The sequence below is a fragment of the Ictalurus punctatus genome, chromosome 29 (assembly GCF_001660625.3).
Source record: "Ictalurus punctatus breed USDA103 chromosome 29, Coco_2.0, whole genome shotgun sequence".
In the NCBI taxonomy this organism is placed as follows: Eukaryota; Metazoa; Chordata; class Actinopteri; order Siluriformes; family Ictaluridae; genus Ictalurus; species Ictalurus punctatus.
The window spans coordinates 6,265,438-6,278,809 of NC_030444.2; the positions used below are offsets into that span (position 1 = coordinate 6,265,438).

The 13,372-nt window shown below is 38.1% G+C and overlaps 1 protein-coding gene across 9 annotated transcripts in view; it reads left to right on the forward strand.

Moving 5' to 3' along the window:
- Positions 1-13,372, forward strand: part of LOC108260767 (collagen alpha-1(XIX) chain) — a 250,068-nt gene that overhangs the window by 206,482 nt on the left and 30,214 nt on the right. For 8 of the 9 annotated variants that reach the window (XR_008393821.1, XM_053677725.1, XM_047152377.2 and 5 more), the window contains 6 exons: positions 78-104; positions 875-928; positions 7,170-7,214; positions 11,947-11,991; positions 12,093-12,155; positions 12,560-12,595. Coding sequence is in view for 8 of the 9 variants with exons in the window: in XM_053677725.1 (XP_053533700.1) it covers positions 78-104; positions 875-928; positions 7,170-7,214; positions 11,947-11,991; positions 12,093-12,155; positions 12,560-12,595 (270 nt within the window). In the remaining variant the exon portion in view is untranslated. Of the gene's footprint in view, positions 1-77; positions 105-874; positions 929-7,169; positions 7,215-7,747; positions 7,874-11,946; positions 11,992-12,092; positions 12,156-12,559; positions 12,596-13,372 lie in introns of those variants that run through there. The other variant, XM_017461303.3, reaches the window with a different exon arrangement.

Below are 13,372 nucleotides of genomic sequence, written 5' to 3' on the forward strand. Positions count from 1 at the left end.
TGAGATAAAAAAAAAAAATCTATCCATTCGTGTAATTCTTTTTAAGATCTAACAGTTCTATTTCTCTTTGTTTTCAGGGGCCCAAAGGGGATGAAGGCAGAGTAGTAAGTTGGTTATGTATTTCTGCGATGCCAGTGTTTTGATGAGTGAAAAATATTTTGTTCTTTGAGTTTTGGTTAGCTCCCATAAATGCATTCTCATACCAATGTTCTCCACAAAAGAGTGATCCAGAGCAGATCAAGAAATGATGCCCTCCATCATATTTTTACATAAACAAGATGACAGTCCTGTACTCAAGAGCGTGGTTATTCTAGATAAGCTGTTGTGTTACAATAGGAAATTGCACTTACAGTGGTAGACTATCATATTCTTACTCTTCAGAGAATGATCCTTAAGCTAATCTGACATCTCTGGTACACAACTTAGTCCATCCTGAAGTGTGCATTTGTGATATTTACCTTTACAGGGAGCTGTCAGTTCAGCATGAATGCATGAAGGGCAAGGCTATTACAATCAGCAATTTTGCTCTGCTGAAGAAGTTGAATTTTGAGTAGTTTGTTAATAGGAGAAGTACATGTAGCAGTGGTATACATAAAGAGCTTTATCAAAGGGCTAATGAAAGGTTTGTGGAGTTAAGTAAATGTCAAAAATTGTTCCTGGAGAGTGTTCCTTTGTTCTTTGAAATTATCTATGGCATCCAAATGGAACATGGTATGTTTTACATGAGACACTGGATAATGACTTAGAGTTTGGCCAGGCTACTGAAATGTTTTCCTTCTCATGTTTTTCCATTTGACAAAGAAATACCTGTGCATGTAGATGTCTGGCCAGTCCATTGTGAGACTTTATTTTAAATTTAGTATTTTTTATCCAGGGTGACCCAGGGCCAATGGGATTGCCAGGCTTTGAAGGACTGCCTGGAGCTAAAGTAAGTTTAACTGTTGTACTGTGTTCAAGTCAGTGGTCCGTCCGTGGTGGGTGTGTGATCTCAAAAGCGTAAAAATTTTTTTTTATAATTTTGTTACATATTTTAAGCAATCCCATTTCTACTCCTTTTTTTTTTTTTTTGGAACAGTACAGAGACAAAAGAAAGAACATAAATAACTATGAAAGACTGGTAGACTGGACTGCTATATCATTATTTACAAATTCTACTGGGTTAAGAAGGTAAATGAACAGTGCTAGGAAAACCAGCCAGGAAAACTTTACTTGCTTTGCAAAGTACACAGTTTCAGTCACATTATGTAAGGCAAAATGAAGAGTGTTGGGAAGAGAGAAAGGAGTTGAGGGAGAACACCACACATGCAAAGAAATTGATTCAGTTATCATTCATTTTATGTGTTCAGATACATACTTTGGAGAAATTCAGTAATCATTATACCAATCAGATGGGGACAAAAACATTAGGTTACTTATGTAACCCTGTTCTGTGAACCTTGAATAAGCACCAGGGGCAGTGTTTCAGCACCTGAATGCCTTTAGCACAAAGTCACCAACTAATCTTATGAAAAGGCTGTCATTAATAGCTGCCATTCTGCAGCTGAATTCTGCAGTGTTTGCAAGTAATGGAGAACCCTGGTGGTTATCCGGAGTTAATAGAACAGGGTTACATATGTAACCTAAAATTCTATTTTACCCCTCTTAGTTCACAAGGAACTAATTCATCCAAAGACTGATTGTAAGGGCATTCAGATATGATAGCTACATTCACCCCACTGGGAGGGGTGATTTTTATCTTATAAAATTGGAAAAGGTGCATGATGATGCCCAGGTAACAGCAGCACAAATCCTGGAGTGGTACTTCCACAACCCAATGGACCACACCTGCTTACACAGGGGAGTACCTGGTGTCCTTGTACCACAACAGATAAACAGTTGGTCTGGCAATTGACTTGCTATTGGACAGGTCATGTAATATCATAAGGTGTGCACTGGGCATGTGGTTCCCCATCGTGGGATGCTGTGAGTTCAACCAATTGATTCACAAATGTTCTTGATATGACCTTAGGCAGGAACCCTGGATTTGGCCACAGGGTTACCCCACACAATGCACTGGATCTGTCTAATGAAGTGCTCACACTTCACTGTACAGTTTCCACTGGAGAGCATACAAGGTCCATGGACTAGGGGATCTTACTAGCATTTCATGCACTGCCTGATTGCAATCTATGGCCTGTGCCTCTCTCTGAGAGGCCATACCCATAGGTGCAGACGTTCCAGCTGAGGGTGCCAGATTTTTGTCCAATTGAGACAGTACATCTTGTTGAGGGAAAACTAAGTCACTCCTGGAAATTACTGGAGACAACACTATCTATGTTTCCATGTTTCGAAGCAAGCCAAAATGGCACTTCCTGATAACCTGGTGCCAAAGATCAAAAAGACAAACGGAATTTGCTCCAGTAGGAGAAGCCACTGTGGGTTTTTTTTTACGTATATAATAAGTGACTTGCGTCTCAGAGCCCGCAGAAAAAATGCAATAAACGTGGTCATGTAATCTTGCATTGAGGTGGGAGCCTGCTCTTTGGGAATGAAGTCGTGCAAGACAGTTCTGGGAGGTAATTATACCGAACCACTTTGACAACAAACTTTGGCTAAGGTATTTTAGAATGACCAAAACAACATTTCCGATGTTGTGCAACGAGATTGGTCCGCTGGTTAGTCCAGATATGCTGTCCCATCGTGCCCCAGTTCCGACAGAAAAACGCATTGCTATTGTGCTGTATAAGTTGGCCACATGCGCTGAATATCCAGTCACATGATTTGTTGAGGCAAAGTCACATGATTTTTTTGATACGCATCCAGACATTTATTCGGTAAATGTGTTTTCATCATAATTTATGCGCATATCATCTTATTGGATAAAGGATTTATCCGACTCGATTGAGTGCATAAGTTTTTTTTTTTTTGTTTTTTTTTTTTTTTAATGTGCATTTTTAGAATTTATGCGCATCTTGGCGTTTCCATCCAGCGTTTTTTTATGTGACATTCCAAAATGCGCATACAAATAGGTGGATGGAAACATGGCTAATGACAATGAGACAATGAGACTCAGTTGAAAAAACCCAATCAGACAAAAAAGTCTTCCAGTTACAGCCACGGATATAGCATATTTGCTCTTGTGAGATGTGAAGTGGGTGAAGAAATTGGCTCCTGGCTGGACGGTCTGTCAACAGCTAGAAGTTCTTGCTGTGTGTGGCCTCTATTTCAGCATCACAAATTTAAGCTGAGCCACAGTGGACAGTAGGCCATCCATCTGCATATCATACGTTTCATTTTTTATTTTTGAATTGGGAATAGTGGGAAAATGACAACTTTGTGGTTCTCCTCTAAGAGCACTCCCATTTTTGACAACCCTCCCAAAAATGTAGTGCACAGCTGAATTAAAAAATTACCATAAAGTAGGAAAAAATACGATGAGATAAGATAAGGTGATAAACTGGCTCCAATCCACCAATAGTGGATTGTAGGACAAAGTACATGACAAAGTAGGACTATGAGTGATACAAGCCATGGCGGGCAACCTAGAAGTTACCAGTACACAATACAGCTTTGCTGAGCAAGGTTAACTATGCTCAGCATTGATACGGGAAGCTGGAGGTAATGACACTATATACTTCATAATAAGCATTATGACATGGTATTTTGAGGGTATCCCACTCTGCCATGATAGTGGCCTTCTCAAAATCCATAGTTCCCAGACCTCCCCCAGCTGTAATTGACAGTTAAGTGCCTTATAGATTAATCCACAGTAACCCACAGCCAACAGAAACTATTGCCAGCTTTTGAGTACAGCTTCACCTGCAGCTCCAACCATAGTCATAAATTGTAATGCAGATTTCGAAAAGCCAAACATGTAGAAAGGAAAGAAGAAGAACGGAATGGCGTTTATTAAAAAAGGCATTTTACAGAGTCAGGTCACCACATGATGTTGTAACGCATTGTACACATGCACAAGAAGTTATCCTTGTGTTGAAGTGGTGCCCCTTAATGGCTAGAGGGGGTATAATAGAAAATAGTTATGATGGAGGAAAATAGCAAATAAAAAATTGTGAGCATTGTGGACTCCAGCTTTACCTGACTTACCTAACGCCCCTGACTTTAAACTTGTGAGATTCATTTGTGCAGATATATTGCATTTATTTATTATTTAAATTATACTATTCCATGTTGAAGGAATAAGACTGTAATGACAACCAACCGAATTAACTTGAAGTTTGTCTAAAACAATTTCAGATATTCTTTTCTCGAGTTTGGGCATATTTAGTTCTTGGTGTTAGATCAGATGTCTGCTATTATATTACATCGTACATATTATAATACATACATATTATATTACATTGCTATGTTTCAGCAGCTCTGGATTGGTGGCGCAGGACTTATCTTTGCTTTGATATTACACGACTGTGACAGAGGGCTCTGTCACGATTGCGGCAGCACTACATTTACATGCACATATAATCCACTATCCACCCATTTTCCAGTTTTCCCTACCATTGGGTGCACACTATGGCAGGTTAACATGCCAGTTGCATACATAACGCACACATATCCACTCCATTACCGCATCCTTCCCCCATATCCCACAATAAAGTAGTAGTGAGTAAAGTAGTGAGTGTACAGCTTGTGTAACAGTGCAAATTTGCTGTCCCCTCAAAATAACTCATCATTCAGCCATTAATGTCTAAACCGCTGGCAACAAAAGTGAGTACACCCCTAAGTGAAAATGTCCAAAGTGGGCCCAAAGTGTCAATATTTTGTGTGGCCACCATTATTTTCCAGCACTGCCTTAACCCTCTTGGGCATAGAGTTCACCAGAGCTTCACAGGTTGCCACTGCAGTCCTCTTCCACTCCTCCATGACGACATCATGGAGCTGGTGGATGTTAGAGACCTTGTGCTCCTCCACCTTCCATTTGAGGCTGACCCACAGATGCTCAATAGTGTTTAGGTCTGGAGACATCCTTGGCCAGTCCATCACCTTCCCCCTCAGCTTCTTTAGCAAGGCAGTGGTTATCTTGGAGGTGTGCTTGGGGTCGTTATCATGCTGGAATACTGCCCTGTGGCCCAGTCTCCAAAGGGAGAGGATCATGCTCTGCTTCAGTATATCACAGTGCATGTTGGCATTCATGGTTCCCTCAATGAACTGTAGCTCCCCAGTGCTGGCAGCCCTCATGCAGCCCCAGACCATGACACTCCCACCACCATGCTTGACTGTAGGCAAGACACACTTGTCTTTGTACTCCTCACCTGGTTGCCGCCACACACGCTTGACACCATCTGAACCAAATAAGTTTATCTTGGTCTCATCAGACCACAGGACATGGTTCCAGTAATCCATGTCCTTAGCCTGCTTGTCTTCAGCAAGCTGTTTGCGGGCTTTCTTGTATATCATCTTTAGAAGAGGCTTCCTCCTGGGACGACAACCATGCAGACCAATTTGATGCAGTGTATGGCGTATGGTCTGAACACTGACATGCTGACCCCCCCACCCCTTCAACTTCAGCAGCAATGCTGGTAGCACTCATACATCTGTTTCCCAAAGACAATCTCTGGATATGACGCTGAGCATGTGCACTCAACTTTTTTGGTCAACCGTGGCGAGGCCTGTTCTGAGTGGAACCTGTCCTGTTAAAACCCTGTATGGACTTGGCCACTGTACTGCAGCTCAGTGTCAAGGTCTTGGCAATCTTCTTATAGCCTAGGCTATCTTTATGTAGAGCAACAATTCTTTTTTTCAGATCCTCAGTGTGTATGTATATATGTATGTATGTATGTGTGTATATATATATATATTTTATATATATATTGTATATATATATATATATATATATATATATATATATATATATATATATATATATATATATATATATATATATATATTAGAGATGCACCAGTACTAAATTTCTCAACTGATACCGATAGTTCTGCCTTTTATGCCTTCTTATAAATTAATAATAATTAATTTAAAGGAATTCTGAAAGAAATGCAACAAGTTGTTTCACAGTAACTGGTCTCATAAACAGAAAACACATCACTCTAATTAAAATTAACTAAATTCTGAAGATTAACGTAAGATTTCGTAACTTATTGAATGTTATTAATTCATATTAACATTGACTGAATTCTATAAAATCTCCTGATAGGCTCACATTCACTTTAGGGGTATCTGGGGGAATCTGGGGTCATTAGACGTGACGCCGAAACTCCCGCTTCACTACTGCTCAATTCCGGTGTAAAATTTTAGCAGTGCAGAGATTAGAGTTTACAAACTGCAGTTTTGTCGTCATTCCACACAAGAGACATCATCTTTACACACAGTACGAAATCGATGTGTTTTCCCGCCCTCTTTTTTATTGATAGGATATAATCTGCCCTGATTACCAGACGTTTTAAAACTATTGGGCAAAGGCCGATAGCGGGAAGGATTGCCTTTACAAATACATTGGTGCGTCTCTTTTTTATATATGTGTATGTGTGTGCGTGTGTGTGTGTGTGTAATATATATATATATATATATATATATATATATATATATATATATATATATATATATATATATATATATATTGAATATATGTTATGATATTGAAGATTGTTATTATATATATTGTTGTTTATGAAAAGTTACTGCTGTAATACTTACCTCTGGAAGAACATGGAGGAGTCCATGTGGGTAGAGCTTCCAGGTTAAAAGCCAGGCCTGTTAATTTGTGTATGGTGGGTTGGAGTTTGGATTTGCAGTGCTAGTATATGGTGTAGTTACCTTTCTGTGGAAGGAGGTACCAGCCAAGTGCTGTAGTGTATATATTTTTGTATAGTTTTCCTCCATTTTCTCCATTTCCCCTATTGTGTCTATTTGTTTTTGGGCATTCATGTGGCATTTTTGTGCACATTTGGTGGACTGTAAATAGGAGCACTGTCAATAACACACCTTTTCACAAAAGTGCTATTGCGGCCTTGCCATTTTCTTGTGTGGGACAATTTTTCCATCACACCTTGTCACAATGACTAAGAAGTTTAACCACATATTGTATATGTGGCAAGCATGTACAAGCAGTGGAGCTACATAACATTAAAAAGCTATGTAAAATCATGTAACATCTGATTTATATTTATATCTGATTTATATTTTATTGTTAGTTGTTGTTGTTGTTGTTGTTGTTGTAGGGAGACCCTGGTATGCCTGGTCCACCTGGAGTCCCAGGTCCTATGGTATGTATTTATTCTTCTTTTAAATTATACAATTTAAAGAGCCCCACAAAAAATATGTATGTAATATATATATATATATATATATATATATATATATATATATATATATATATATATAAAATATACTTTTCATTCATGGACCTAAGCTATTCTTGGGGGCATGGCTACAATCAGAGAAGGGGAGAAGGGCCTGAAAGCATGATTTTAGTAAAGGCATTACCACATGTATAAATGACTCATTGTTTCTTCAGTCTTTCTGCATTGACCTTTGAACCCTTTTCATAATTAGTCCATCTTTTCAGAGTCACTGCTAGAACATAATAAACGTGTTACTATGATTAAAATACTTACAGCCCACAGCAGTAACTAGAGGTTATGTTATCAAATCTTGTCACACTTGCTGTGCTGCACAATCCTTCAGGGTGTAGTCAAAGACCTTGCCCAGTATCTTACTGGCTTCTCAGTGATTGACAGGATTTGGATGCTTCCTATGAAGATACAGAACTTGCCAGTTACTTTCTCCTTCCTCACAGCTTCACTGGTTTGAAGCTCATCCAGGCTCAGGTGATGAGTCGCTCAAAGGTCTTGGAGGATCCATCTGCTTCCAGGCACTGATGTTTTTGACACCATCAGGTTATCCATGAATGCTCTGATTGAATAAACTTCAGTTTCTATTTTTCTGTCTAACTAGCCAAAATATCCACTGGATACAGCCTGATTACACAGCACATAGAGTTGGCATAAAGCCAGTACAACAGCCGATTAGTCTACATTATGAATTACACACTCCCCTTATGGGAATCAAGTCCAAACAACAACAGTAGCAAGCTACAGAAAGATGATGTGTAGAGAAGCGAAGAAGAGTGAAGAAAAAATGGGTCATCTGCTCTTGATGGCATTGTGGCAGAGAAAGGTCACACCACTTCCAGTTCAGACGTCTAAAGCATGACGACGTGCAGTTAAGCCCAGAATGCAAATGACTTTGTGCACTAACACAAAACTTTGTAGGCTCTTCAGGACCATGACCTGAGACTATGCAACAACTTTTATGACGGTGCCACCTACTAATCAAAAGTTATTATAACATGTTAAAAATGTTTATATCTAACTGGCATTTTTACTACTACTCCTCCAAATTTTGTCCAATCCTCACCAAATTTTGCTCTCATCATCTTGAGGCATTTTTTTCCCCCAAAATATTTTTATTGAGAAAGAAAGAACAAAAATTCAAGAGGGCAGTGTCTGTAACTCCATAAAATATGAAATACAGGGTTGCCATTTACAAAAACAAACAAACAAAAAAAACTTGTCAGTACAACTCCTCATCGTATACTTTATTTTCTAGAGTTTCAAAAAAAACATCACGTCCTTTAGCCACTGGGAGATGGATGGATATTTAGCAGACTTCCAATGCATCAATAGGGAACGTCTTGCTATTAGGGATGTGAAAGCGATAGTATCATTTTGTACAGAGCTTAATGGAACTGAGGCATCAGGAATCCCAAATATAGAAATCAGTGGGCAAGGTTTTAAATCTACTCTGGGAATAGTGGACATGATAGTAAAGAAACCAGTCCAAAAACCATAGAGATCAGGCCCAAAGAAAAACATATGACCAAGATGACAGGGAGAGCCATGACATTCATCACACTTGTTCTCTACATCTGGATATATTACAGAAAGTCTCGACTTAGACAAATGGACCCTATGTAAAACTTTGAATTGGATGAGCCCAAGACGAGCACAAGAAGTGGTAGACTGTATCCTACCTATAGCACATTCCCAACACTCTTCACTTATTTGTACTCCTAACTCCATTTCCCACACATTCTTAATTTTGGTACTCGACTGACTACCTAAGGCCAGAATGAAATCATATATCTTAGAAATCATTCCTCTCTGATGTGGATTGTTTGAAAACAAGCTTTCCCAAGCCTGTTCAGGAGGCGCAGAGGAGAAATTAGGAAAACATCTAGAAACAAAATTTCAAATTTGATAATAATGAAACAGATGCATCACAGGGAGGTCATAAGTAGATGACAGATTGGCAAAGCTATCAAAGACACCATCGGCATACAGATTTTTTCATTGTTTAATGCCCTTGTCATACCACACTGAAAATGTAGAGTCCAAACATAATGGAGGAAATAAGTAGTTGTTGCTTAAAGGACCCAAAGAGGATGCACCTACAAACTTAATGTGCCGTCTAAATTGATACCAAATCTTAAGTGTGTTAAGGACAACTTGATTATCAGTATATAGAGAGAGTTTTGTAGATAGAGAGGAATAAAGTAAAGCAGGTATAGAGGATTCCCTACAAGATGATAGATCTTGAGACATTTCTGAACAAAAGTTGTCAAAGGAATTTTGATATTCAAAACCGTTCTCCTGTAACTTGCTGGCAAATGCAAAAAACAGGATGTGAGGGTGTATCTCAGCAATACATTTCTTTATCATCATGAAACTTAATAACTATCTTCAGGTGCATGCCCTAAGTTTTTTGTAACTGTGCCACCTTGTGGTCAAGAACTGTAACAACTTTAATTTTTTCCCTTGTATCATTTGAAGAATTTGTGCTAAATTATTAACAGTTCATTTTTCCTATAATTATTTGGAGCATGCTGAAGTGAACGCACACTAACATCTGAAATTCAAGTGTACTTCCTAGCTAGTGAGACTAACCTGAAATGTTGATATTCCAAATGGTTTGCCTGTAACATGCCAACAAATCTGATGGCAAAGCCGCCAAACAATATGTGAGTCTGTATCTCAGCAATGACCTTGGTAGGCATCCTCAAGACCATGCCCTATGACTATGCAACAGATTTCATGACCGAACCACTTACTACAAAAGTTACAATAACATGCCAAAAATGCTTCAGCCTAACTGCCATTTTTGCTGCTACTCCTCCAAATTGTCCAGTTTTCAACAAATTTGCCTCATATCATATTGAGACCTGTCTAAATTGGCACAGAGTGGAGAAAAGGCCCAGACTGATGAGAAAAAACAAATACCTACTCAGAGCAGTATCAGTCATGACCACTGGTCAAAGTAGCAACAGACAATTCCACAGGTCATGGTAGTAGCGGCAGCTGCAGAAGCAAATCCACCCTGCTGCCCAGTTGTTCATCTAGACCGTTCCTCCTACAGTCAGAGAATTCCAAAACTGTCTGTGGTTAAAACATGCACATCATGAGTGAAACTACAAATTACTCTTGAATCAAAGTGTGGAGAAAGAAAGTGTGGGTCTGCTCATAATCCAAAACATTCAAGTTCATCTGTAAAACATGTTGGAGCTAGTGTCATGGCTTTGGCTTGCATGACTGCTTCTGGAACAGGCTCAGTAGTCTTTATCGATGATTTAATTCATGACGGTAGCAGCAGAATGAATTCAGAAGTTTACAAGAATATTTTGTCTGCCAATGTACAGAGAAATGCATCCAAATTAATCAGGCGGAATTTTATCATGCAGTAAGACAATGATCTAACTCAACAAAGGACTTTATCATAGGAAAAAATGGAGGTTTTAGTTTGGCCGTCAATCACCAGACTTTAACAAAGTTGAACATACATTTCACCTCCTGACTAAAGGGAGAAACCCCCCAAAACACACAACAACTGAAAAAGGCTATGGTGAAAGCATGGAAAAGCATCACAAAAGAAGAAACCAACAATTTGGTGGTCAATGAGTTGCAGGTTTGATGCAAGCAAGGGATATGCAACCAATTTACTGTGTTATTCAGTTTAATTTACTTAAAAACTTATCTGTTCCTATACTTTTGCTCAAAATTGGGTGGTCCGATAAAAAAGAATCAATGTTTTATGTTGTTGAACACAGCTAGATGTACACCAGGAAATAAAAGCTGAAATCCTTTTGATCTTAAACCCAAATGTCTTTGGTGTTTAGCACAAAAAATCGAATTGGCCTTGCCATTTCAATAGTTTTGGAAGAAACTGTGTGTGTATATGTGTATACATATATGTGTATATGTGTATACATATATATATAATATATATATATATATATATATATATATATATATATATATATATATATATATATATATATATATATTTGTGTGTGTGTGTATATATATATATATATATATATATATATATATATATATATATATATATATATATATATATATATAATGTGTGTGTGTGTGTATATATAATTTGTATGGAAGGCTAGAGTGATGCAGCCACATTCTTAAAAAAAAAAAAGTTTTTAAAACAATTATTGTCTTTGTTGATGAGGCAGTATTTTACAATTAACACTGGTCATAAACTAGCCAAAACTAGGCCAATGAAATATAGTCTAAACATTCATATTATTTTTATATCATATTATGTATCATATTATATGGCCTAAAATTTAAATGCTCGTTTTGTATGACATTTAGATGTAATGAAATGTCTATCTCCAGGGTAATATTTCACTCAAAATACCATCTGATTTTAGTCTGGCAACTACTAAAATATGTACATGCTTATCTACAAATAACATGTTAAGTAATGTAAGTAAAGAAGAGGCACACCAAAAGGCATGGCTTCGGGGTATCACATTAGATAGTCTATTCTATATTTGTCCATCTCTGTTTTGCTCTGTTTAGCACACAAACAACTTGAACAGCAAGCTGTTTTTTCCTTGTCAGGCTGGATGAATCTCTAACTAGTTGGTTTTGAAAGTAGTTTTGCGCTCTCTCTTTTTTCCTCTCTGGCTGGCAGGGGAAACCTGGTACTCGTGGTGAGCCAGGAATCCCAGGAGAACCAGTAAGATTAATTTTTCGCTTCTTAACAGCTGTAAATCAGATTGTTTAAGCATTTATAAAACAGGAATAAGGTTAGAGGACTTCTTTTATTGTTCCTTTCAGGGAGTGCGAGGGCCTGTGGGAGAGACAGGTTTCCCTGGATCTGAAGGACCTCCAGGTGTACCTGTAAGAAATCACACCCTATCGTGTCCCATACTGATGCACTGTTATACTACATTGTGCAACAGTGTTTTTCCTTACCTAGGGATTTGATGCACCTTTTTCTATCATGCAGTTCTTGACTTGAATCAGGTGTGTTAAAGTAGAAAAACACTGCTTCTGGGATTGGGAAATACTGCTTATTAAAGGAGATGTGTCACTATCCTGTATTGAAAGCTACAGTTACATTACAACATGGCAAAGCATACTGATTTACATTAAAGAGTTAATAATATGGCAAAAAAAAAAAATTGCAGCAGTGTTTTTTCAAGTCAGAGGATTTCATTAAAGCAGTACATAACACAGGATCATGACCGTAAGTAGTTGTACCAATGATTTAATTGCACCCACTCACTTTTTTCTTTCTGCAGGGAAGACCTGGAAAAGATGGAAATCCTGGATATGAGGTGAGAAATTTATTTCTCTCACAATATGCATTTTTAATATAAAAACCTTTGAGACAAAAAGGGAAGTAGGAGGAGTATAATTCATGCATCTTCAGTGAAAGTTTTATGAAAACTTTTATTTATCATTTCAGCCATATATATCTGGTACACTACACAGTGAAACGGAACAATGTTCCTCTAGGATGATGGTACTACATAAAACAACACACTAACCACATGAGATGACACAGAACTAAAAACATCTACACATTTTTACATAAAGTGCACGTACAAACGTGTGCTAACAACACAGGACAGTACAATACTTCTAAAACAGGACAATAGGCACAGTAAGTGACAGTGTAGTGCCGACCAGTGCACAGTTTTAGTGTGGAAGTGTCTGATATAGCAGGTAGTGCAAAAGATAGGTACCAAGGAGTAACAATATAATTTTAAAATGGTGTAAATATAAACATAGCAGATTAGCTTATACCAAACATGGACATAGCAGTTATTGCAGTAGCAGCCAGGTAAAGTTTACGATAGTGGCAAGAAATTGAATATGATATTATTATAAATACATTAGCTGCAAAAATGCAATAGAGTCAATGCAGGAATGTGCAAATATTGCAGTGGGAGTGGGATGGTGTTCAATTCAGAGTGTGCGTGTGCGCGTGCGTGTGTGTCAGTCCAGTCTTTGATTATTGAGGAGTCTGATGGCTTGGGGGAAGACCCTGTTACACAGTCTGGTCATGAGGGCCAGAGCCGAATGCTTCGGTACCTTTTTCCAGACGGCAG